Source organism: Bufo bufo, chromosome 7 (genome assembly GCF_905171765.1).
Source record: "Bufo bufo chromosome 7, aBufBuf1.1, whole genome shotgun sequence".
In the NCBI taxonomy this organism is placed as follows: Eukaryota; Metazoa; Chordata; class Amphibia; order Anura; family Bufonidae; genus Bufo; species Bufo bufo.
In genome coordinates, this window is record NC_053395.1 from 120,079,565 (window position 1) to 120,107,281 (window position 27,717).

A 27,717-nucleotide genomic window follows, 5' to 3' on the forward strand; every position below is an offset into this window, starting at 1 on the left:
GCTACCCTTTAAGTTCCTCCCCATAATGCAGTAGTGTGCGGCTGATACAACTTCCTGGAGTGTGTGCGCATGCTGTTCCCAGCTCCCAGCTCCCAGTTCCCTGTTCCCTGTTCCCAGTCGTCAGTCGTCATTCGTCTGCAAGATAAGTGCTGTTTATGTATTTATGATTTTGTCTTTTCTGGATCCAGGTGACCCTGACTCCCTCCGTGTCAGTGTAGGGAGCCGGTGGTCGTGTCCCTTCACTATTGTAGGGTCTTCAGGTAATAGATAGCCGAGGAACGTGGATATGCGGCCATCCACCTTTGGGGTGTTCGCATAGGCTGAGCAGTGAGGGAGAGCGGCAGGTCTATTGCAGGGGTCTCCCTTTGTTCCTTAGTTGTGGATCCAGAGAGACATTGTTTATATGGTATTGTCTTGTTTCCTGTACACCATCCGTGACACCCTGGTTGTCATAAACGTTATGTCTGGTGTTAGTTTATGGTTTATCTGTTATTGCAGCATATGGTTTACTGGGTTCCCGTGTGATGTCTGTTGTGTGCTGTGTCCTTTATGTTGGTTGTGGATAGCAGCACTTGCACGTGGGTTCCAGGTTGTGTGTCTGTGGCAGGTAAGTGTGGTACTTGTCTCACTTACCTGTCATTGCCATATGTCTGTTTATGTTCCCCTTTCTTTATAGCTTGGCCATTTTAGACTCCTGTTACTCCGTGTCCAGGAGGAACGGGCTGTCTACTTAGCTCCTAGTACAGGGATCGTCGGAGGGTCAGAAGGGATCCAAGGTTCCTGAGCATGAGCCCTCCTACCTTCAAGGGCGGTTCATGCAGCTAGGAGTCAGGGTCAGATTAGGTAAGCTCTAGGAGGTGACCTGCTCCCTAATTCTGTGTTACTGGCCAAGTAGCGACCTTCCATCTCCTGATACTGCACAGCTGAGGGTATTCCCCATCCTCAGCCGTGACATTACCGTGGCGAGCAATAATGCAGATCGCGGTAATCAAAGACTTTAGATGCAGTGATCAAGTGAGATCACGGCATCTAAATGCGCAAAAACCCGAAAGCTTTTTGCTTCCGGGATTTCTACCGACACCCCTTGCGGCCAATGGGGCTGTCCGTAGTTGCTCTAAAAACTGTCAGCTTCGCTGACGAGGCTGATAGTATTCATACTGCAATTCTTAATTTGGTCATCAGATGGCAGGCCTACATAAGAAATGAGCAATTCACAGTAATAGTCATTAGAGAAAAATTTGGTTTGATCCGAACATATTCGCGGTGAATTACGTAAAAAAACTGCTATTTCCTGGCTGCAGAGAGCCTTTATAGTTGTGTAGAACACTGTGCCTTGCAGTAACACACATAGGGAGTCTGCTTGGGTAGTGAAATAATACTGTGAGTCCGTATGATATGCCAATGACAGGCGTCACTCTTAGAATCACTGCACACTTCACTTATTTGGGCAGTCACGGGGCCAAAACTGACCTAATAACTCAAGTATGAGTCAATTTTAGTGCCAAGAAGTGCACTCCTTTTACACTGTCTTCAGCTGATTCTACATAGATGTCTACCGAACGTGTTCCATTAAACGCTTATGCAAGTAGAGCCCCCCTGACAGAGTGGAAAGGGTGTCAGCAGTAAGTTTGTGTTGACGTCACTGATTATTTTGCCCTTCCTTTGATCCGTCAAAACAATAACCCACAAAAAACTGATTCTGTCTGTTGAGCATCGCCTTCACTTGGTCAGTATTTGATCAGTAATCCATCAGTATTGCAAATGCCCCAAAAAAACAGGAGTGGATCTAAAACAGAGATTACACGTGAACAGAATATTTGCATGTCTTCTGTGTTTTTGTACCCACTTCTGTTTTTGTGTACCAAATCACAAGCCAATTCTTTGGGTTTTTTTGAACGGGGGAGAAAAAAGAAACCTTTATTTAACAAACAGGACATTAAGGCCTCATGCACACCACCGTTTTTCAGGTCCGCATCCGAGGCACAGTTTTTGCGGCTCGGGTGCGGACCCATTCACTTCAATGGGGCCGCAAAAGATGCGGACAGCACTCCGTGTGCTGTCTGTATCCGTTGCTCCGTTCCAAGGCCTCGCAAAAAAAATATAGCATGTCCTATTCTTGTCCGTTTTGCCGACAAGAATAGGCATGTCTACAATGGGCCGCCGTTCCGTTCCGCAAATTGCGGAAGGCACACGGACGGCTTCCTTTTTTTTGCAGACCCTCAGTTTGCGGACCGCAAAAATGCCACGGTCGTGTGAATGTAGCCTAACACACATAAAATACAACACAGAAGGGGCAAAACCACAAGATTTAAAAGAAAAACTGAAAAAATAAGTGCTTCATCAACAAGAATGGATTGATGACCAGTGTCGGGGTGACCACGATGGTAATGCATATTGATCATGAAATGTATGGGGTTATGGCTGATAACTCGAGGACAGTCCAGCAAACACGCCAACTCCAGCTCATTCCTACAGTGCAGGCTACACAATCACAGCTGGAAGGTAACTGGTTGTCACAGGCAACACCCGAAAATCTTCATAAATAAGCCTTAATATGTGCAGGTCTCACAGCCGCTGTAAAAAATATCACTACTACATAATTTGGTCCATACAGCAAAAGGAGGTGTACAATCACCCATCAATTTTCCCGAAAAAAACATTTTTGAAATAAAAAATTTCACCAATGAAAGGATAATGGAATTCTGTTCATATAGAACAAAGTCTACAATCGCCCATCAATTTCCCCCACTACATAATTCGGTCCAAACTGCAAAAAGGCCTTCACCACATATACAGTTGCAAGAAAAAGTATGTGAACCCTTTGGAATTATATGGATTTCTGCACAAATTGGTCATAAAATGTGATCTGATCTTCATCTAAGTCACAACAATAGACAATCACAGTCTGCTTAAACTAATAACACACAAAGATTTAAATGTTACCATGTTTTTATTGAACACACCATGTAAATATTCACAGTGCCAGTGGAAAAAGTATGTGAACCCCTAGACTAATGACATCTCCAAGAGCTAATTGGAGTGAGGTGTCAACTGGAGTCCAATCAATGAGATGAGATTGGAGGTGTTGGTTACAGCTGCCCTGCCCTATAAAAAACACACACCAGTTCTGGGTTTGCTTTTCACAAGAAGCATTGCCTGATGTGAATGATGCCTCGCACAAAAGAGCTCTCAGGAGACCTATGATTAAAAATTGTTGACTTGCATAAAGCTGGAAAGGGTTATAAAAGTATCTCCAAAAGCCTTGCTGTTCATCAGTCCACAGTAAGACAAATTGTCTATAAATGGAGAAAGTTCAGCACTGCTGCTACTCTCCCTAGGAGTGGCCATCCTGTAAAGATGACTGCAAGAGCACAGCACAGACTGCTCAATGAGGTGAAGAAAAATCCTAGAGTGTCAGCTAAAGACTTACAAAAGTCTCTGGCATATGCTAACATTCCTGTTAGCGAATCTACGATAAATAAAACACTAAATCTGAATGGATTTCATGGGAGGATACCACAGAGGAAGCCACTGCTGTCCAAAAAAAACTCTGCTGCACGTTTACAGTTTGCACAAGAGCACCTGGATGTTCCACAGCAGTACTGGCAAAATATTCTGTGGACAGATGAAACCAAAGTTGAGTTGTTTGGAAGAAACACACAACACTATGTGTGGAGAAAAAGAGGCACAGCACACCAACATCAAAACCTCATCCCAACTGTGGAGTATGGTGGTGGGGGCATCATGGTTTGGGGCTGCTTTGCTGCATCAGGGCCTGGACGGATTGCTATCATCAAAGGAAAAATTAATTTCCAAGTATATCAAGACATTTTGCAGGAGAACTAAAGTGTCATAGTCATTACCTCTGGCTGTGACCTTCTGTCTATGCTCTCGCAGCTCCGTTCCTGTGTGTCATTTGTGGTTCTTTATGGGTTAACTCCTCTGTGTGTCTATTAGGAGTTAATCCTCTCTGTCTGCTCCATGGGTGTGGCCTCTCTGCTGCACCCATGGAACCTGTATATAAGGCTGAGGTTTCCTCAGTTCTGGGTCAGCTCTCCTGGTGTGTGTTGTCTTGTCCTGCTCTTGTTTGTACTCACTCTCCCATGCTGCTGACCCATGGGATCCGTGTCTGTCTGTCTGTGCTCTGTGGGTTTCCTACTTGTTCATTGACGTCCTCTTTCCTGTCTTTCTGTTATCTGTTCGGCCAGTTATGTTTTAGTTACCTTGTGTGTATTTATATGTCTCTGTTCAGCAAGCCCTTGCTGCACCTTTCTTTGCAGCAGAGTGGTATGCGCAAGGCCATGCAGTTTACTACTGGTGGAGCAAGTCCTTCTCTGCTCATTGCCACTCTTGCTCCCTTGCGTGAACTCCTGCTTGTATTTTTAGTTACCTTGTGTGTATTCATATGTCTTTGTTCAGCAAGCCCTTGCTGCAGCGCGCCTAGCTGCAGAATGCTATGCGCAAGGCCACGCAGTATACCACTGGTGGAGCTAGTCCTTCTCTGCTCATTGTCACTCCTGTTTCCTTGCTATGTTCTCCTGCTTGTGCTATTAGTGTCCCTGTTTTGTATTTGCCTGTCTATGTTATGTATGCCTATGTGCCGTCGGTACCTTTTGGTACCTGTTGTCCATTCGTTCCGGCTGTCACTGTCTAGTTCACGCTCCAGAGTGGACCCTGGCAACTTCCTGCTGCAAAGCCTAACCCTACCATCTAGGGCTCTAGTGAATACCAGGAGTTGCTTAGTCACGCCCCTCTGGAGTATTACTAGACAGTGGGGGTTTTCTCCCACTGTGCTGACGGTACATAGAGCTCATGTTTTGTCTGTGCTGCCTTCCCTGGTTTTTTGTTTGTGCAATAAACTCTTGTGTGTCTGTACCTGATTTCCGTTTGTTTATTGCTTGACGACGCGGTGGTCTCTCCTGGGATCTCCAACTCGTGACATAAAGGCCATCTGTCCACCAGCTTAAGCTCAACAGAAGATGGGTGTTGCAAAAGGACAATGACCCAAAGAATAGAAGTAAATCAACAACAGAATGGCTTAAACAGAAGAAAATACGCCTTCTGGAGTGGTCCAGTCAGAGTCCTGACCTCAACCCGATTGAGATGCTGTGGCATGACCTCAAGAAAGCGTCTCACACCAGACATCCCAAAAATATTGCTGAACTGAAACAGTTCTGTAAAGAGGAATGGTCAAGAATTACTCCTGACCGTTGTGCACGTCTGATCTGCAACTACAGGAAACATTTGGTTGAAGTTATTGCTCCCAAAGGAGGTTCAACCAGTTATTAAATCCAAGGGTTCACATACTTTTTCCACCTGCACTGTCAATGTTTACATGGTGTGTTCAATAAAAACATGATAACATTTAATTATTTGTGTGTTATTAGTTTAAGCAGACTGTGATTGTCTATTTTTGTGACAGATGAAAATCAGATCACATTTTATGACCAATTTGTGCAGAAATCCATATAATTTCAAAGGGTTCACATACTTTTTCTTGCAACTGTAACTGCAACGCTGAAAGGCAAATCGGTCCTAATTTATTTCCACTTTTACACTACACCAAAGGCTTTTCAACAGATAAGTGCAACGCTGAACGGCGAATATATTTTTTATTTCGCCACTAATACACGGCAAACAGGACTATAGAATATATCACTGCACAGCTGAACGGCAATTAGGCCCTAATTTTTTTTTTACTTTTACAATACACAAAAGGCTTTAAAACAGATAAGTGCAACGCTAGACGGAGAATATTTTTTTTATTTTGCCACTAATATACGACAAACAGGGCTGTAGAATGTATCACTGCACAGCTGAACGGCAATTAGGCCCTAATTTTTTCTACTTTGACACAACACAGAAGGATTTTCAACAGATAAGTGCAACGCTGAACCGCGAATATATTTTTATTTGTCCACTAATACATGGCAAACAGGGCTGTAGAATATATCACTGCACTGCACAAGGGCAAATATATTTTTCTTTTGCCACTAATGCACGGCAAAAAGGGCTTAACATATAACTGCACTGCACAAGGGCAAATAAGACATACTGTAGAAACAGCACTTGCACCTTAATAACAAAAACGGTTTGCTGGAATGACAGAGCTATATAATTGCAATTTGGATCCCCAGTCAGTGCACCAAGGTGTAATATGATTCTTCCTATTATCCAGTCTGTAACCACCCCTACTGAACCCTGTTCTACACAAATGCTGTGGAACGATTCCTCCCTATCCTTTTCCTGCACTTATAAATTATTTTTTCACCACAAACAAGTCTTTCCTATCACTGTCCCTAATACCTGCAGACATCTCTTCCTGCACTAAGTACACTGGTAAATGGCAGAATCTAAAATGACTGCCACTATTAATAGGGCTGTGACATCAAAGGGCTGGCTGGCTGCTGATTGGCTGCATGCATGGCATTATGGGTGATCCCACCTTCCCAGAGTTCCTTTCTCCATGTCCTCACATGTGCAGCAGCCATTTTAGGAAAAAATGTGATTCGTTACCATGAAGCGTGAGGAAATTTGGCTTTGGTGCGAATCAAATTTTTCCTGAAATTCAGATCGAATTCCACTTCGTGAGCTTCGATTCGCTCATCTCTAAAAGTCATTTTATAAATCCCTCATTGTACAAAATGAAAAATAAAAAAACTGAATTTATAGGCTCATATATTAGCTTCAAAATCATTACAAAAAAATAGAAAGAAATGTAAGAAAATATATATAAAAAATATATGTTTAAATCACCCCCCTTTCCGTATAATAAAAAATAATACCGTACTTAAATAGCAATAAATTTAAACATTATGGGTATAACTGCAACCAAAGATGCCCGTACTATTAAAATATAGCAGCGTAACGGAAAAAAAGTGTCAAAATAGCCGATTTGCCATTTTTTTATTGCTTCTCTTACTCAAAAAATGCAATAAAATGTGATCAAAAAGTCACACACACTCCAAAATGGTATCAATAAAAAGACACATTGTCACACAAAAATGAGCACCTATACAGCTCAGTAGACATAAGTATAAAAAAGTTATAGGGGTCAGAATATGGTGATGTAAAATAATATATATTTTTTTAAGTTTAAATTTATTTTTACACTATTTATACATACAAAACCTATACATATGGGGTATCGTTGTAATCGTACTTACCAAGAAAATGAAGGACATGGGTCAGTTTTTCTGCAAAAAAACACCATAGGAACAAAACCTGTAAAACAATATATTTTTTTTTTGACAATTCCATCCCATTTGGAATTTTTTTTACCGCTTCCCACTACATTGTATGCCGTAATTAATGGTGGCAGTAGAAAGTAGAACTTGTCCCGCAAAAAATAAGCCCTCATACAGCTATGTGAATGGAAATCTAAATTATATAAATATAAAGTTATGGCTCAAGGAAGATAGGGAAGAAAAATGAAAACACAAAAACGAAAAAACCTCCAGAAAGTGTTAAGGTGAATTGAACTAATTTTCCGTCGCTTAATTTTCTGCCACAAAATATGCCAAATGTGAAGGCACTTTTGGAGTGTTAAAGTTTTATTGTCATCTGTTACAAATCTAATCCATGAAAATAATGAATCCAAGAGGTCTGAGGGGAATATGCCTTGAGAGATGTAGAATGACATACAGTTGTGTTCAAAATTATTCAACCCCCACTGAAATTGAGTGTTTTGGCCAGTTTGACATTGATTTTGATCATTTCAGTCATCTTGTTTACAATTAAATCAAAGAGGCACTTGTAAGTCAGACAAATATAACATAACATTTATAATGAAATAACCACAAATGTCTTTTCTGTGCTCACATCATTATCAGTTTTATTCAACCCCCAAGTGACATTCAATCTTAGTACTTAGTACAACATCCTTTTCCAGTTATAACAGCTTTTAAACGTGAAGCATAGCTTGACACAAGTGTCTTGCAGCGATCTACGGGTATCTTCGCCCATTCTTCATGGGCAAAAGCCTCCAGTTCAGTCACATTCTTAGGCTTGCGCGCTGCAACGGCTTTCTTTAAGTCCCACCAGAGGTTCTCAATCGGATTTAAGTCTGGTGACTGCGATGGCCACTTCAAAATGTTCCAGCCTTTAATCTGCAACCATGCTCTAGTGGACTTGGAGGTATGCTTGGGATTATTGTCCTGTTGAAAGGTCCAACGTCTCCCAAGCCTCAGGTTTGTGACAGACTGCATCACATTTTCATCCAATATCTCCTGGTACTGAAGAGAATTCATGGTACCTTGCACACGCTGAAGCTTCCCTGTACCTGTAGAAGCAAAGCAGCCCCAAAGCATGATTGACCCCCCACCATGCTTCACAGTAGGCAAGGTGTTCTTTTCTTCATAGGCCTTGTTCTTCCTCCTCCAAACATAGCGTTGATCCATGGGCCCAAACAGTTCTAATTTTGTTTCATCAGTCCACAGAACACTATCCCAAAACTTTTGTGGTTTGTCCACATGACTTTTGGCATACTGCAGTCGACTCTTCTTATTCTTTGGAGACAGCAAGGGGGTGCGCCTGGGAGTTCTGGCATGGAGGCCTTCATTACGCAGTGTGCGCCTTATAGTCTGAGCTGAAACTTCAGTACCCACATCTGACAAATCTTTTTTCAGTTCCTCAGCAGTCACACGGGGACTTTTCTCCACTTTGTCAATTTTCTTTTTATTGAAAAGAAGCAGGTAATTCTTACAAAAGTGGCCTTACAACATAGTATCAAGACATAAAGATTGGACTATTACAGAGCCAGGGAGGATAGGCACATCCCCCAGACATGTCTAAGCAGTATGGACAATGCAATTAAACGGACAAGAGTCATGACATGAAGCAAGGATAATATAACATAACATCCATATATTTAGGCACTTGTGGATCATTGTGTGAACATACCTTGATCATATATAAATGTGTACGTGTATAGGTCACTTGGTTTACGGGGACATTTTATCCTGCTGGTGAACAGCAAGGCAACGGCCTCACTAAAACATGTATAACCATAATGTAAATCTCTAAGCACATCTTGAGGAAGTATAAGATAACCTGGTGTTGGAGGTAAAGTGAAGGGACTTTTCTCCACTTTGCGCTTCAGGTAGCGCACAGCAGTCGAAGTTAGCATCTTCTTTCTGCCACGACCAGGTAGCGTTTCAACCGTGCCCTATGCCTTGAATTTGCAAATGATGCTTCCTATGGTGTCTCTTGGTATGTTTAACATCTTTGCAATCTTCTTATAGCCATTGCCCTTCCTGTGAAGAGAAATCACCTCTTCTCCTGTCTTCCTGGACCATTCTCTTGACTTCACCATGCTTGTAAACACACCAGTAAATGTCTAGAAGGAGCTCAGTATCAGAGTCCTTTTAAATCTGCTTAATTGGTGCTTATTATGCTTGATTGCTGCTCCTTGACATCCACAGGTATTTTCAATACCTGATCGAAAACACTTGAATGAACCTCTGTTCTTAAGAGTGGTAGTCTTTAAGGGGTTGAATAATTGTGTCAATGAAGAAATCACAAAAAAAAAACATTTAATACTGTATTACAAAAACAATTGATGTCATTTTACAGTAGGTATTTTCGATATTGTATTTCTATCGCGAGCCCATCACGCTGGTGCTCGGCGCTGCAGCTTGTACTTGTCGCGCTGCCTGTCCCCGAGACCATCCGCAATGGGCTTGCGATGCATTCTCAAACTGTTGTTGCTACATGTGACCACGGGGTGGCGCTGGACAAAAACCATTGTGCCCATGTCGGCTTTTGTTCAGTCCTCCTCTGAGACCCCGGTTCGATCCCAGCCAAATCAGCCTGAGCGGGACATACATACTGATGTATTATTGCATTATGCATTATGATGGCAGTGTCTGAGGGATACTACAGGACTCACTATTATGGAAAAAATCTTTGCAAAATCACTGGAAATCTCCTCTGCTTGCGCAAATGTGCCGAGGGACTCTTCCTGGTATTTTGGGGGGGGGGTTGGTGGAGTCATTTGGTACATCTTCTCTCACATTATGATGGCAGTGTCTGAGGGATGGGTGCAGTCAGTACAGGGACAACTACTGTTCAATTCCGCTTTACCTGATACAGTGGCACCAATCAGTTGCAGTAATACTACAGGACTAAACTGTGATCGATTGGTGAAAATCAAATTTACTGCTTTACATATACTGTATGCCCTTCTTTAAGCAAATCTGCTGGTGGTCCAGCGGCTGCGTGTCAGCCTTGTAACACCTAGTGTCTAGGGTTCGATTCCCCTGTTAACTTTTTTTTTTTTTTTTTTGTGTGTCTTTACTTAATAGAGTTCACTCCTGTATATTCGAGTACAGTCTGTACAGTACCTATACTCCTGCAGCCCTCACTATTATGGAAAAAATCTTTGCAAAATCACTGGAAATCTCCTCTGCTTGCGCAAATGTGCCGAGGGACTCTTCCTACACCTACAGTATGTTTCTACTTTTCTATTTAGAATAGTGATGTCTTTGTTATTGTCAACAATACTATCTGTATTTTTTCCCCACCCATAGATCAGAGCAGCGTGGAACTACAAGTCCAAGTGGGGTGGATTAGCGCAGTGGTTGGGGGCGCCAGGCTGTGTAGGTGGCACCTTATCTAGAACAAGAAGCCGGCAGCAGTGAGAGGAATAAAATGGGATTATATGGAGAAGGGATGATGCTGTCATCTCCTCTCTCCCATAGGTACAGGGAGATGGGGATTAGGCGGAGGAGACGTGGGATTCTGGAAGGTGTTTGATTTGTGTTAACTTCCAGAAAAAGGTTAATTAGATCATTTCCCTGCATAGCTGCAAAGCTGGAGATTAGTGTGGCATACTGCTTTTATTAATATATGAACAAGCGGTGCTGGCAGTCCTAATGTGAGCTGCATTATCACAATGTGACAAACATGCCATGGTGCTGGCTGATTATGGTCATAGAATTGAAAATTCACAAGTAAGAGCTCATTGTCTCAGTGTCTGCAAGTGAGGAATCACGTAGCTCATTTGCATAACAATGCCGTATTTAACACCTCCGTCTTAGATATGTGAAGTGGACTGCTTAATGCTTTGGGGGGGGGGGGGTTAAATAATTTACAATGCAAATTGTAATATAGCACATGGAGCCTGGGGGGGGTTAATGTACTCACCTAAGTATTATTCACCTTTAGGCTTTATTCACACAGTGCATGCTGCAGACATGCGTCTAGCACGCAGAGCTGTCTTTTACTGGCTTGGGGATGTTTAAAGTGTTGCATGCATCCCAATGCTGGCATCCCATTTATTTCTACTGAGACACACAGCCGCTATATCCCAATATGTCATGCGTGCGGGTCCCAGAATGCATGCAGGGTGCGTTCAGGGACCTGCACCAGCATGTCATATTGGGATAAAGTGGTTGTGTGTCTCAGTAGGAATAAATATGATACCAGCATTGTATAATAATAGTATAATTTTGTATTCTCCCAAAAAAAGCCAATAAAAGCTACATTTTAAAGATACCTGTACCTTTGAGTATTTGTGTGTGTTTTTTTTTATTTATGTTTAATGTGTACAGTTTTATTTTGTATTCTCCACAAAAAGCTAATAACATACAGTATTGTAATGTTGAATTACAATAGAATGATACTTGTGCTGTAGGCATACTCTGCCAGTTGGGGTTTGGAGCTAGTTTACAGGCACCCCCCATGGTGCCAATTCTCCTCCCTCCTCTCAAGGTTGCAATGTGAATAGAGTGGGGGGGAGGGGAACTGTAATTTAAGCTTGCTGATGGAGCCAGAGCTGTGAGAAAAAGGAAAACAAATTCTGTTACAGTACTGTAGGCAGGCCACAACTGTAGCACTGAAAGGTGTCCCTCTCACCCACACCATCCAACAGCACAGAAAAATGGTACAGTACTGTACAGTACAGATCAGTGCACAATATTCTACTTTACTGAAGTTCAAACAAACACAAAAGGCACTAGTTTTTTTTCACATGTAATGTATAGTTTATTTCTGCAGTGTTCACAGCACATTAACTACTGAACAGTACAGGAATTCATTAACTTTACATATTGGTTGCTGCACCATTCCTCTCAATCACCACCGGGAAAACTTTCTTTATGTGGTCAATTGTGTCACAGCAGATTTTAACGGTCATAATGTCTCTCCAAAACTTTAGAATTCCATCAATCAGCTCTGCCTTGTTTGTCGGTTTGTGTACCCTTTTGAGGTACCCCTTCAGATGTGCCCACACCATCTCAATGGGGTTCATATCCGGCGATCTGTAAACACAGTGAACATACAGTACTATAGTTAAGTATCCCTTGCTACTGTACTGTACACAGTACTGTATGTTTTTTGTACAGTATGTAATTCTGATCAATAAGTATTTGTAATAAATATTGGTTAAATAATTAAAACTGGAAAATGAAACACAGAGACTAAATGTTCAAAATGTCATAACAAATGTACTAAAACAAATGTGAAAATTATGTAAAAAAAAATTACTGTAGAAAATAAAATCTTACTCTGGGGGTGTCCGCAACCAGTTAACCCCATTACTGGCCATAAATGGTGCAGCACAAGAATGTTTCGGATCATTATCCATTATTACACGGCATCCGTCTGGGTATACTTGCTTTAAGTATGGAATCAGCGCGTTGGTGACTATATGTTCTTTGAAAAATGCAGTGTCCATAATACCTGTGAGAACAGAAGATGCACAACATTAAAGCAATCAAATAAAAACACTAAGGTAGTTGTACAGCGATCAGGCTGTGGCAGCTGTACAGTACTGTACCTTCAAATAGCACCAATGGTCCAGGTCCAAACTTTGAGATGCCACCCCACACATGGATTTTAATGGGATGTTTTGGCTGCGGCTTATTAGACAGGTGTCCTTTTTTGTGGAAAGCCATTGTATTGAATCTCAAAAGAGAAATTGTGGATTCATCGGTGAAAAGCATATGATGGAAATTTTCGCCTGTTTCCAACCAGAGCTTGGCGTGCGCCACCCGTTTCTGCTTATTGATTTCTCTCGTCATAGGTGAAAACCTATGGTAACAATGTACAGTACAGTAAATACGGATGAGTGATTGTCATATTTTTTAAAATCTACAGTACAGTAAATACGGATGAGTGATTGTCATATTTTTTAAAATCACTAGTAAATATCTACTGCACAGAACAGTAAGTGGGGTAACAGATTATACATTAGTTATAATAAATATTAAACTATTCATACTTAGCTCCACGCCACTGCCAACCTAAAGCCCGACGGACTTTGAGAACAAGTCCTTTACAAACGCTAATCCCATGTTCAGACAGCAGCAACCTCTGTATTTGTGCAGCAGTCCGTTCATCATCCTCACGCATCAATGTGTCAATATTATTATTATAGGTGCTATTTGAAGGTACAGTACTGTACAGCTGCCACAGCCTGATCGCTGTACAACTACCTTAGTGTTTTTATTTGATTGCTTTAATGTTGTGCATCTTCTGTTCTCACAGGTATTATGGACACTGCATTTTTCAAAGAACATATAGTCACCAACGCGCTGATTCCATACTTAAAGCAAGTATACCCAGACGGATGCCGTGTAATAATGGATAATGATCCGAAACATTCTTGTGCTGCACCATTTATGGCCAGTAATGGGGTTAACTGGTTGCGGACACCCCCAGAGTAAGATTTTATTTTCTACAGTAATTTTTTTTTACATAATTTTCACATTTGTTTTAGTACATTTGTTATGACATTTTGAACATTTAGTCTCTGTGTTTCATTTTCCAGTTTTAATTATTTAACCAATATTTATTACAAATACTTATTGATCAGAATTACATACTGTACAAAAAACATACAGTACTGTGTACAGTACAGTAGCAAGGGATACTTAACTATAGTACTGTATGTTCACTGTGTTTACAGATCGCCGGATATGAACCCCATTGAGATGGTGTGGGCACATCTGAAGGGGTACCTCAAAAGGGTACACAAACCGACAAACAAGGCAGAGCTGATTGATGGAATTCTAAAGTTTTGGAGAGACATTATGACCGTTAAAATCTGCTGTGACACAATTGACCACATAAAGAAAGTTTTCCCGGTGGTGATTGAGAGGAATGGTGCAGCAACCAATATGTAAAGTTAATGAATTCCTGTACTGTACAGTAGTTAATGTGCTGTGAACACTGCAGAAATAAACTATACATTACATGTGAAAAAAAACTAGTGCCTTTTGTGTTTGTTTGAACTTCAGTAAAGTAGAATATTGTGCACTGATCTGTACTGTACAGTACTGTACCATTTTTCTGTGCTGTTGGATGGTGTGGGTGAGAGGGACACCTTTCAGTGCTACAGTTGTGGCCTGCCTACAGTACTGTAACAGAATTTGTTTTCCTTTTTCTCACAGCTCTGGCTCCATCAGCAAGCTTAAATTACAGTTCCCCTCCCCCCCACTCTATTCACATTGCAACCTTGAGAGGAGGGAGGAGAATTGGCACCATGGGGGGTGCCTGTAAACTAGCTCCAAACCCCAACTGGCAGAGTATGCCTACAGCACAAGTATCATTCTATTGTAATTCAACATTACAATACTGTATGTTATTAGCTTTTTGTGGAGAATACAAAATAAAACTGTACACATTAAACATAAATAAAAAAAAACACACACAAATACTCAAAGGTATAGGTATCTTTAAAATGTAGCTTTTATTGGCTTTTTTTGGGAGAATACAAAATTATACTATTATTATACAATGCTGGTATCATATTTATTCCTACTGAGACACACAACCACTTTATCCCAATATGACATGCTGGTGCAGGTCCCTGAACGCACCCTGCATGCATTCTGGGACCCGCACGCATGACATATTGGGATATAGCGGCTGTGTGTCTCAGTAGAAATAAATGGGATGCCAGCATTGGGATGCATGCAACACTTTAAACATCCCCAAGCCAGTAAAAGACAGCTCTGCGTGCTAGACGCATGTCTGCAGCATGCACTGTGTGAATAAAGCCTAAAGGTGAATAATACTTAGGTGAGTACATTACCCCCCCCCCCAGGCTCCATGTGCTATATTACAATTTGCATTGTAAATTATTTAACCCCCCCCCCCTCCCCCAAAGCATTAAGCAGTCCACTTCACATATCTAAGACGGAGGTGTTAAATACGGCATTGTTATGCAAATGAGCTACGTGATTCCTCACTTGCAGACACTGAGACAATGAGCTCTTACTTGTGAATTTTCAATTCTATGACCATAATCAGCCAGCACCATGGCATGTTTGTCACATTGTGATAATGCAGCTCACATTAGGACTGCCAGCACCGCTTGTTCATATATTAATAAAAGCAGTATGCCACACTAATCTCCAGCTTTGCAGCTATGCAGGGAAATGATCTAATTAACCTTTTTCTGGAAGTTAACACAAATCAAACACCTTCCAGAATCCCACGTCTCCTCCGCCTAATCCCCATCTCCCTGTACCTATGGGAGAGAGGAGATGACAGCATCATCCCTTCTCCATATAATCCCATTTTATTCCTCTCACTGCTGCCGGCTTCTTGTTCTAGATAAGGTGCCACCTACACAGCCTGGCGCCCCCAACCACTGCGCTAATCCACCCCACTTGGACTTGTAGTTCCACGCTGCTCTGATCTATGGGTGGGGAAAAAATACAGATAGTATTGTTGACAATAACAAAGACATCACTATTCTAAATAGAAAAGTAGAAACATACTGTAGGTGTAGGAAGAGTCCCTCGGCACATTTGCGCAAGCAGAGGAGATTTCCAGTGATTTTGCAAAGATTTTTTCCATAATAGTGAGGGCTGCAGGAGTATAGGTACTGTACAGACTGTACTCGAATATACAGGAGTGAACTCTATTAAGTAAAGACACACAAAAAAAAAAAAAAGTTAACAGGGGAATCGAACCCTAGACACTAGGTGTTACAAGGCTGACACGCTGCCGCTGGACCACCAGCAGTTTTACTTGTTCATATGCCCAAGAAATTGACACACTCTTCTGCAGCCACAGTAGTACTGTAGTGTGACGACAAATAGAAAACAAAGCGTGCATGACACCTAGCGGTGAAAGTGATTTAGGCAGGAATCCAGAGGGAAAAAAAAAATGAATGAGCGACACAGCTCGGTGCTGTCTCACACGACAGGGCTCACAGAGGGTCAATATCGCCGATGCAAACCCAGTTTTATGCACAATCTCGCGATCACCTACTGTAGTTGCATTTGGTTCTTTAAAAAGTCCTTGTAAGATTTCATTCTGAACACAATTACAAATGTACACTAAATTCCCTAAAACCCTTTACAGCATTGGGGGTTGAGTAATTTTGAACACAACTGTAAATCCATGTGACACATTCATTCCTGATCTTTCATGACTGTGATGTTGTGGTCATGGCTCCAATTTTTTTTTTATACAGATAGATTTTTTTTTTCTTTTATTATTAGGCAATGAGAGTTTATTCTTGCTCTAAGCTATAGTTTCACATAGAGCATCTGAGTAGGACATTTGGCTCAGACAATCAAGTAAATCATATTTGGCGTGGTGCAGGTGAATGTATCTTGGACTTTGTATTCCTGTTGTTTATTGGCAATCCATATCTTGTCAGTGGCTACTATGTATGGACAGATCTTATATTTTGTTTGGTTGCAGTGGCATGTTCCTGCTGTTGTTGGAGAGGACAGTGAGCTTCTGACAATAATTTTTCTGAGGAAAGGGTGCTGCCTATAGCATTAGAGTGGGGGGTCTTGACATATGGATTTCAAACTGTTTTCTTTTTGTAGCATTAGCATCAGTGGCAGGATGGTGGCAGCAGCAGCCATAGTACAGAATATGATGGTAGGCAGGCAGACAGTGGAAGAGAAATGATTGGACACCATCTATTCAGTGTTACCTGGAGTTCTCACAAATCCACATTTCACTCATTTAAAAAAAAAAATGTTTTGTACACTGGTGGAGGACAACTTGGGCTGTTTGGTCACGATACCCCTTGCCACGCTTTATACCATCTCTGAGATGACACTATAGGCTTGACAAGACAAGCTTGCCCAGAAGTCCATGGGGTCAGCTAATACAATATGCACCGAAGAAAGGCCAGAGTCCAGGTAGGACTGAACCTGGGTGTTGAGGTGGTACTGCTTCTTTTGCTGATTTGCATCAACCTGGTGCGGTACATGAGAAAATTGCTCTATAATGTTGAAGATGCTGAGCTGGCAGCTGTGGTTGCTACTGCTGTGGCTTCTGCTGCTGGTGTTACTTGGAAGGGTGGAGAGATGCCTCCGGGTCAGACATGCGGGCGGCAGGCGTCTGCATACTGAAAGCTGTGGCAAGCTGCATACATGGTGTTTCCTGGTAATACATTAATTTGACCTCACTTTTTGGCAAGTGAAAAAAGATTTGCTTTAATAGCGAGAGTCCCCCATTTTGCTTTGATAGTGAGGGTATAAAAGCATGGCTATCCAGTAATCATCAGACTGCTTCATGTGAATGATATGGCTGTCATCATGTAAGCAAGAGAGCATACACCTTGCCATTTTGACCAGTGTGCCTGAGGACCCAGTTCATTCTGGATCTGCCCTTCCCCTGAGATGATTGGTCATTGTTGTCGGTATTGTCATCATCATTGGCCTCCTGCTCTTCCTCCTCCACTGACCTCTCCTCCTCCAGTGATAGCTCCTCACCCTCCTCCTTTATGGGACCTCTTCTGTATGGGTCCCCAAAAGCTATAGGGAGGCCACAAAAATTAATAATCTGTTCTTTTGATATTTTTTGTTGCATCAGCGTGAGAGTCTGCTCTAACATAACTATCAGGGGGATTACATCATTCATGCCACAGTTTTCACTACTGACAAATCTGGTGGCCTCTTTGAAGGGCCTGAGTTAATGAAGTTAATGAGCTAATGAAGCCACTGTCAGCAGAAGATTACAGACCGCGCAGGTAAACACAGAAGGTGAACACGAGCCTTCGTGAGATTTAGAGCGGCAGCTGGGAAGTGGAGCGAAGAGAAGGATTGGAGGAACAGGGCTCACTGCTAAAGTGCATGATGGGTTCCAGCACTGATAAACTAATTGCATATTTGTAAAAACTTGTTTTTTGGGGGGGATAGAAAACATTGAATTGGACATAAAGGCATATTTAGAAATGATTATAGCAGAGCTACATCATATATGTCACATACAGTATATCATATAAACAGCTAAAAATAGTACAGACAGATTCTCCTTAAATTCTCTCTCTTACATTTGGATTCAAAAGAAAATATCGCTGTCCAGTTGTCCCTATTTCTCCAGAAGTGTCTTTGGTTCTATAAAAATGTGGTAATCTGTTATTATAATATTTAGACACTTTAACCTAGGCAAAACATTATACTGCCTATTAGATGGCTTACAGTTGACTTAATTTTGCTACTAAATTTTGGTGTAATTGTGGCACACATTGTTGCACTTTAAGCAACACCCCTTTTGGAATTCTTATGCTTTTTGACTGTTTAATCTCCCCCACTGTGTACATTTTTTGTAGCCTTTTCTACTGTAATCAATATACATTACTGTAGATAGCTTCCTTACCTCATACACCAAATATTGTTGTAGGCATGGAAATAATGTGCACTACAATTTACTTTTCACAGATGAAAGATGTCTTCTTTTTCCTCTTCCTCCTGGCTGTGTGGGTTGTTTCTTTTGGAGTAGCAAAACAAGCTATATTAATCCACAATGAGATAAGAGTTGACTGGATATTCCGTGGAGTTGTCTACCATTCTTATATGACCTTGTTCGGCCAGATCCCTTCCTACATAGACGGTATTGGATGTATAATGATGGGTTGTTATAATAATTGACAATAAATGTGTATTCTAAGCAAATTTTTCTATGACTGAAGATAACAAAGAATGTACAGGTATAAATAAATAAAATGCCTAGTAGATAACTTACAGTACTTGTCCATGATGTATATTCAATGTCTAATACTGAAGTTAAAACATGTCTGCATAATTGTAATAATATTGTTGTACATCATACAAATGATATGACATTCTGAGGCCCTACTTTTTTTTCTTTCTACTTTCAATTAATCAAAGCCTGAAATGTGAAGAATGTTGGTGGGACAAATATTTTAACCTACTGCAGCTGATGTTCTATATTTAAAGACAGATCTAGTGTGAAACACAAGACATAACGTTTAGCATGGACCAAAACTTAAATGTGCCCGTTGAACATAAAAATCATATGCAAAAGGGCTTATGCACACAGTGAAACAGTGTGCCAGATCTCTAAAGCTCTGTAACTAAAGCGCAAAATAAAAAACCCTATGCCCACATATGGTGCTCCTTGCTGCAATGTATGCTGGAGGTATTTTCCACTAAAAGCAATTCTTGAAGAGGAGAGTATCTCTGTAATATGGCATCATGCCACATTAACTTTATTTTATTGGGTTCATTAGGACACAAAAACTTTGTATGCCTTCTGTATGAAATCAGAGGCTTACAAGGGCCCATAGAAATATGTGTCCTATTATGTTACAGAGCTATACTATAGTCATATGCACACTGCAGTTGCTTCACTTTTTGCTGCTTTAACCACTTACCGTCACACTAACGCCGAAAGGCGTCATCTCTGCGGCGCTCCCAGGTCACACTAACGCCGATTGGCGTCATCTCGCGTGAGCCGAGATTTCCTGTGAACGCGCGCACACAGGCGCGCGCGCTCACAGGAACGGAAGGTAAGAGAGTTGATCTCCAGCCTGCCAGCGGCGATCGTTCGCTGGCAGGCTGGAGATGTGATTTTTTTAACCCCTAACAGGTATATTAGACGCTGTTATGATAACAGCGTCTAATATACCTGCTACCTGGTCCTCTGGTGGTCCCCTTTGTTTGGATCGACCACCAGAGGACACAGGTAGCTCAGTAAAGTAGCACCAAGCACCACTACACTACACTACACCCCCCCCCGTCACTTATTAACCCCTTATTAGCCCCTGATCACCCCTGATCACCCCATATAGACTCCCTGATCACCCCCCTGTCATTAATTACCCCCCTGTCATTGATCACACCCCTGTAAAGCTCCATTCAGACGTCCGCATGATTTTTACGGATCCACTGATAGATGGATCGGATCCGCAAAACGCACACGGACGTCTGAATGGAGCCTTAAAGGGGCGTGATCAATGACTGTGGTGATCACCCCATATAGACTCCCTCATCACCCCCCTGTCATTGATCACACCCCTGTATAGCTCCATTCAGACGTCCGCATGATTTTTACGGATCCACTGATAGATGGATCGGATCCGCAAAACGCATACGGACATCTGAATGGAGCCTTACAGGGGCGTGATCAATGACTGTGGTGATCACCCCATATAGACTCCCTCATCACCCCCCTGTCATTGATCACACCCCTGTAAAGTTCCATTCAGACGTCCGCATGATTTTTACGGATCCACTGATAGATGGTTTGGATCCGCAAAACACATACAGGCGTCTCCCTGGAGCCTTACAGGGGGGGTGATCACCCCATATAGACTCCCTGATCACCCCCCTGTCATTGATCACCGCCCCTGTCATTGATCACCCCCCCCTGTCAGGCTGCATTCAGATGTCCGTATGATTTTTACGGATCCACGGATACATGGATCGGATCCGCAAAACACATACGGACATCTGAATGGAGCCTTATAGGGGTGATCAATGACAGGGGGGTGATCACCCCATATAGACTCCCTGATCACCCCCTGTCATTGATCACCCCCCCTGTCATTGATCACCCCCCCTGTCATTGATCACCCCCCCTGTCATTGATCACCCCCCTGTCATTGATCACCCCTCTGTAAGGCTCCATTCAGACATTTTTTTGGCCCAAGTTAGCGGAAATTATTTTTTTTTTCTTACAAAGTCTCATATTCCACTAACTTGTGTCAAAAAATTAAATCTCACATGAACTCACCATACCCCTCACGGAATCCAAATGCGTAAAATTTTTTAGACATTTATATTCCAGACTTCTTCTCACGCTTTAGGGCCCCTAAAATGCCAGGGCAGTATAAATACCCCACATGTGACCCCATTTCGGAAAGAAGACACCCCCAGGTATTCCGTGAGGGGCATATTGAGTCCATGAAAGATTGAAATTTTTGTCCCAAGTTAGCGGAAAGGGAGACTTTGTGAGAAAAAAAAAAAATATATCAATTTCCGCTAACTTGTGCCAAAAAAAAAAAAATTCTATGAACTCGCCATGCCCCTCATTGAATACCTTGGGGTGTCTTCTTTCCAAAATGGGGTCACATGTGGGGTATTTATACTGCCCTGGCATTCTAGGGGCCCCAAAGCGTGAGAAGAAGTCTGGTATCCAAATGTCTAAAAATGCCCTCCTAAAAGGAATTTGGGCACCTTTGCGCATCTAGGCTGCAAAAAAAGTGTCACACATCTGGTATCGCCGTACTCAGGAGAAGTTGGGGAATGTGTTTTGGGGTGTCATTTTACATATACCCATGCTGGGTGAGAGAAATATCTTGGTCAAATGCCAACTTTGTATAAAAAAATGGTAAAAGTTGTCTTTTGCCAAGATATTTCTCTCACCCAGCATGGGTATATGTAAAATGACACCCCAAAACACATTCCCCAACTTCTCCTGAATACGGCGATACCACATGTGTGACACTTTTTTGCAGCCTAGGTGGGCAAAGGGGCCCATATTCCAAAGAGCACCTTTCGGATTTCACAGGTCATTTACCTACTTACCACACATTAGGGCCCCTGGAAAATGCCAGGGCAGTATAACTACCCCACAAGTGACCCCATTTTGGAAAGGAGACACCCCAAGGTATTCCATGAGGGGCATGGCGAGTTCCTAGAATTTTATATTTTTTGTCACAAGTTAGTGGAAAATGCTGATTTTTTTTTTTTTTTTTTTTTTCTTACAAAGTCTCATATTTCACTAACTTGTGACAAAAAATAAAAACTTCCATGAACTCACTATGCCCATCAGCGAATACGTTGGGGTGTCTTCTTTCCAAAATGGGGTCACTTGTGGGGTAGTTATACTGCCCTGGCATTCTAGGGGCCCAAATGTGTGGTAAGGAGTTTGAAATCAAATTCTGTAAAAAATGACCTGTGAAATCCGAAAGGTGCTCTTTGGAATATGGGCCCCTTTGCCCACCTAGGCTGCAAAAAAGTGTCACACATGTGGTATCTCCGTATTCAGGAGAAGTTGGGGAATGTGTTTTGGGGTGTCATTTTACATATTCCCATGCTGGGTGAGAGAAATATCTTGGCAAAAGACAACTTTTACCATTTTTTTATACAAAGTTGTCTTTTGCCAAGATATTTCTCTCACCCAGCATGGATATATGTAAAATGACACCCCAAAACACATTCCACAACTTCTCCTGAATGCGGAGATACCACATGTGTGACACTTTTTTGCAGCCTAGGTGGGCAAAGGGGCCCATATTCCAAAGAGCACCTTTCGGATTTCACGGGTCATTTTTTACAGAATTTGATTTCAAACTCCTTACCACACATTTGGGCCCCTAGAATGCCAGGGCAGTATAACTACCCCACAAGTGACCCCATTTTGGAAAGAAGACACCCCAAGGTATTCGCTGATGGGCATAGTGAGTTCATGGAAGTTTTTATTTTTTGTCACAAGTTAGTGGAATATGAGACTTTGTAAGAAAAAAAAAAAATCAGCATTTTCCACTAACTTGGAATACCTTGGGGTGTCTCCTTTCCAAAATGGGGTCACTTGTTGGGTAGTTATACTGCCCTGGCATTTTCCAGGGGCCCTAATGTGTGGTAAGTAGGTAAATGACCTGTGAAATCCGAAAGGTGCTCTTTGGAATATGGGCCCCTTTGCCCACCCAGGCTGCAAAAAAGTGTCACACATGTGGTATTGCCGTACTCAGGAGAAGTAGGGCAATGTGTTTTGGGGTGTATTTTTACATATACCCATACTGGGTGAGAGAAATATCTAGGCAAAAGACAATTTTTCCCTTTTTTTTTTTATACAAAGATGTCAATTTACTGAGATATTCCTCTCACCCAGCATGGGTATATGTAAAAATACACCCCAAAACACATTGCCCTACTTCTCTTGAGTACGGAGATACCACATGTGTGACACTTTTTTGAAGCCTAGGTGCGCAAAGGGGCCCAAATTCCAATGAGAATCTTTACGATTTCACAGGGCATTTTTTACGCATTTGGATTCCAAACTACTTCTCACGCTTTAGGTCCCCTAAAGTGCCAGGGCAGTATAAATACTCCACAAGTGACCCCATTTTGGAAAGAAGACACCCCAAGGTATTCCGTGAGGGGCATGGCGAGTTCCTAGAATATATTTTTTTTGGCACAAGTTAGCGGAAAATGTTTTTTTTTTATTTATTTTTTTCTCTTACAAAGTCTCATATTCCACAAACTTGTGCCAATTTTTTTTTTTTTACATGAACTCGCCCCACCCCTCACGAAATACCTTGGGGTGTCTTCTTTCCGAAATGGGGTCACTTGTGGGGTATTTATACTGCCCTGGCATTTTAGGGGCCCTAAAGCGTGAGAAGAAGTCTGGAATATAAATGTCTAAAAAAATTTACGCATTTGGATTCCGTGAGGGGTATGGTGAGTTCATGTGAGATTTTATTTTTTGTCACAAGTTAGTGGAATATAAGACTTTGTAAGAAAAATAAATAAATAAATAAATTTCCGCTAACTTGTGACAAAAAAAAATAAAAATCTTCTATGAACTCGCCATGCCCCTCAAAAGTGATCTTTTTATAGCGCCGCAGCGATTTTACGGTGTTTTTGCAGTGATCAGAAAAAAATTTATTCTGTCACTGCGGTGGGGCCGACTGAACGCAAGTGTGCGCACAAGATCAGGCCTGATCGGGCGAACACTGCATTTTTTGTAGAGCCTATAGAACATGTCCTATTCTTGTCCGCAATTGCGGACAAGAAAAGGCATTTTCTATATAGTTCTGGCAATGTGCGGATCCGCAAAATACGGAAATCACATTGCCGGTGTCCGTGTTTTGCGGATCCACGGTGTCCGTGTTTTGCGGATCCGTGGATCCGCAAAACACATACGGACGTCTGAATGAAGCCTTACAGGGGGGTGATCAATGACAGGGGGTGATCAGGGAGTCTATATGGGGTAATCACCCCCCTGTAAGGCTCCATTCAGACATCCGTATGTGTTTTGCGGATCTGTGGGTCCGCGGATCTGCAAAACACATACTGACGTCTGAATGGAGCCTTACAGGGGGGTGATCAATGACAGGGGGGGTGATCAGGGAGTCTAATATGGGGTGATCACCCCCTTGTCATTGATCACCCCCTGTAAGACTCCATTCAGACGTCTGTATGTGTTTTGCGGATCCGCGGATCCGCAAAACACATATTGACGTCTGAATGGAGCCTTACAGGGGGGTGATCAATGACAGGAGGGTGATCAGGGAGTCTATATGGGGTGATCAGGGGTTAATAAGGGGTTAATAAGTGACGGGGGGGTGTAGTGTAGTGGTGATTGGTGCTACTTACAGAGCTGCCTGTGTCCTCTGGTGGTCGATCCAAGCAAAAGGGACCACCAGAGGACCAGGTAGCAGGTATATTAAACGCTGTTATCAAAACAGCGTCTAATATACCTTTAAGGGGTTAAAAAAATCCCATCTACAGCCTGCCAGCTAACGATTATAATCATTGTAATTCGTTTACCTTCGGTTCCTGTGAACGCGCGCTCATGTGTGCGCGCGTTCACAGGAAATCTCGCCTCTCGCGAGATGACGCGCCGGCGCGTCCAGGAGGAATGAATCGACCACCTCCGGAACGCAATCCTGCGTTAGGCGGTCCGGAGGCGGTTAATAGCTATACGACTGAGGTAGTCCTGGATGCCCTACACTGGATTAGAGATGATTTCCTGTAATTTTTTTTCTTCCCTGACGCTTCCTTTTGTACTCCTGTCCCATTCCTGTAATCTTTCATTACCTACAGCTATATTTTTTATAAACGACAACATACAGTCGTGGCCAAAAGTTTTGAGAATGACACAAATATTAGTTTTCACAAAGTTTGCTGCTAAACTGCTTTTAGATCTTTGTTTTAGTTGTTTCTGTGATGTAGTGAAATATAATTACACGCACTTCATACGTTTCAAAGGCTTTTATCAACAATTACATGACATTTATGCAAAGAGTCAGTATTTGCAGTGTTGGCCCTTCTTTTTCAGGACCTCTGCAATTTGACTGGGCATGCTCTCAATCAACTTCTGGGCCAATTCCTGACTGATAGCAACCCATTCTTTCATAATCACTTCTTGGAGTTTGTCAGAATTAGTGGGTTTTTGTTTGTCCACCCACCTCTTGAGGATTGACCACAAGTTCTCAATGGGATTAAGATCTGGGGAGTTTCCAGGCCATGGACCCAAATGTCAACGTTTTGGTCCCCGAGCCACTTAGTTATCACTTTTGCCTTATGGCACGGTGCTCCATCGTGCTGGAAAATGCATTGTTCTTCACCAAACTGTTGTTGGATTGTTGGAAGAACTTGCTGTTGGAGGGTGTTTTGGTACCATTCTTTATTCATGGCTGTGTTTTTGGGCAAAATTGTGAGTGAGCCCACTCCCTTGGATGAGAAGCAACCCCACACATGAATGGTCTCAGGATGCTTTACTGTTGGCATGACACAGGACTGATGGTAGCACTCACCTTTTCTTCTCCGGACAAGCCTTTTTCCAGATGCCCCAAACAATCGTAAAGAGTCTTTATCTGAGAATATGACTTTGCCCAAGTCCTCAGTAGTCCATTCACCATACTTTCTGCAGAAGATCAATCTGTCCCTGGTGTTTTTTTTGGAGAGAAGTGGCTTCTTTGCTGGCCTTCTTGACACGAGGCCATCTTCCAAAAGTCTTCGCCTCACTCTGCGTGCAGATGCGCTCATACCTGCCTGCTGCCATTCCTGAGCAAGCTCTGCACTGGTGGCACTCCGATCCCGCAGCTGAATCCTCTTTAGGAGACAATCCTGGCGCTTGCTGGACTTTCTTGGACGCCCTGAAGCCTTCTTAACAAGAATTGAACCTCTTTCCTTGAAGTTCTTGATGATCCTATAAATTGTTGATTGAGGTGCAATCTTAGTAGCCACAATATCCTTGCCTGTGAAGCCATTTTGATGCAATGCAATGATGACTGCACGCGTTTCTTTGCAGGTCACCATGGTTAACAATGGAAGAACAATGATTTCAAGCATCACCCTCCTTTTAACATGTCAAGTCTGCCATTTTAACCCAATCAGCCTGACATAATGATCTCCAGCCTTGTGCTCGTCAACATTCTCACCTGAGTTAACAAGACGATTACTGAAATGATCTCAACAGGTCCTTTAATGACAGCAATGAAATGCAGTGGAAAGTTTTCTTTGGGATTAAGTTAATTTTCATGGCAAAGAAGGACTATGCAATTCATCTGATCACTCTTCATAACATTCTGGAGTATATGCAAATTGCTATTATAAAAACTTAAGGAGCAACTTTTCCAATTTCCAATATTTATCTAATTCTCGAAACTTTTGGCCACGACTGTAGTTGTGTTTTTTCTTTATATGGTTATTAGTGTTGAGCACGAATATTCTAATCGCAATATTTTATTGCGAATATCGGCACTTTGAGAACTCACGAAGATCTAGAATATAATGCTATATCTTTGTAATTGCGAATATTCTAGATTTTTTTTAATCCTTATTATGCTATCTATCTTCCACATCTTTGTTTTATAGTTATTATTTTACCTATCAATACATTTTTATTAGAAGTGTTTTTTAACCTATCATTAATAATTTCTTTATAAAGATATTATATTATTAAATCATTACATATAATATACAATACACAACATATAACAGACAATTACAAAAGGCTATATGCCAAAAGCCAGGTACGTGCAAGCCAACAACCACTCCATGAGACAGGTACAGTCAGCATACCTTACATTGGCAGCCTTGTGCACTATGAGACAACTAGCAATAATCACACCTTGGATAGACCTCATGGGCTATGTTGTTGCCAGGACCAGCTTTCCCCCGTCCCTCAGATAGGAATATTTATGATCTATCACTAATAATATCAGCCAGAACGGTCAAATGTTCGCGAACCGCAAGTTCACGGCGGGTCCCATTCACTTTAATGGCATGCGAACCTGAAAAACCTTCAGTTCATATTTGCAGACAGCAAATACTTAGTAAAAGTGTACAAATAGTCCTACAACATGGACAGTGACATACTAGAGGGGATCAATGACAAAAATTCCAACTAAAAATCTTAATCAGGGGACATTTTTATGCGTTTTAAAGGGAAATTCTCTGAAATGTGTCCTGTTGGAGCCTAGAAAATGTATATTTTAGGCCACGGGAGTACGTTGTTCCAATGTCGTTTGTCACTATCTGTAGCTGAGGTAACGGAGCAAAACCGCAAACAAATGCTGCACTACCCAAATGCACTATATAGAAAGTATATTATTGGTATATAACACCCCTGCTTCAATCAGTTTTTTGGGGGGGCAACTGGTATATCACACCAGTAGAAATTTGTTGTTCCAATAGCGTTTGTTACTCTGTTAATCAGTTTTTTTGGGGGGGGAACGGGTAGAGATGGCCTTGCGGTTCGCCCGGCGGTCGTTTTGCGGCGAACTTTGCTCGTTCGCTGTTTGCCGAACATGCGAACATATGC

At 42.0% G+C, this 27,717-nt stretch overlaps 1 protein-coding gene across 1 annotated transcript in view; it reads left to right on the forward strand.

Annotated features, from left to right (window-relative positions):
* The window catches only part of TRPM2 (transient receptor potential cation channel subfamily M member 2), a 1,766,051-nt gene that overhangs the window by 937,766 nt on the left and 800,568 nt on the right, over positions 1-27,717 (forward strand). The window contains exon 12 of the mRNA XM_040441475.1: positions 18,639-18,810. Coding sequence (XP_040297409.1) covers positions 18,639-18,810 — 172 coding nt within the window. The remainder of the gene's footprint in view (positions 1-18,638; positions 18,811-27,717) is intronic.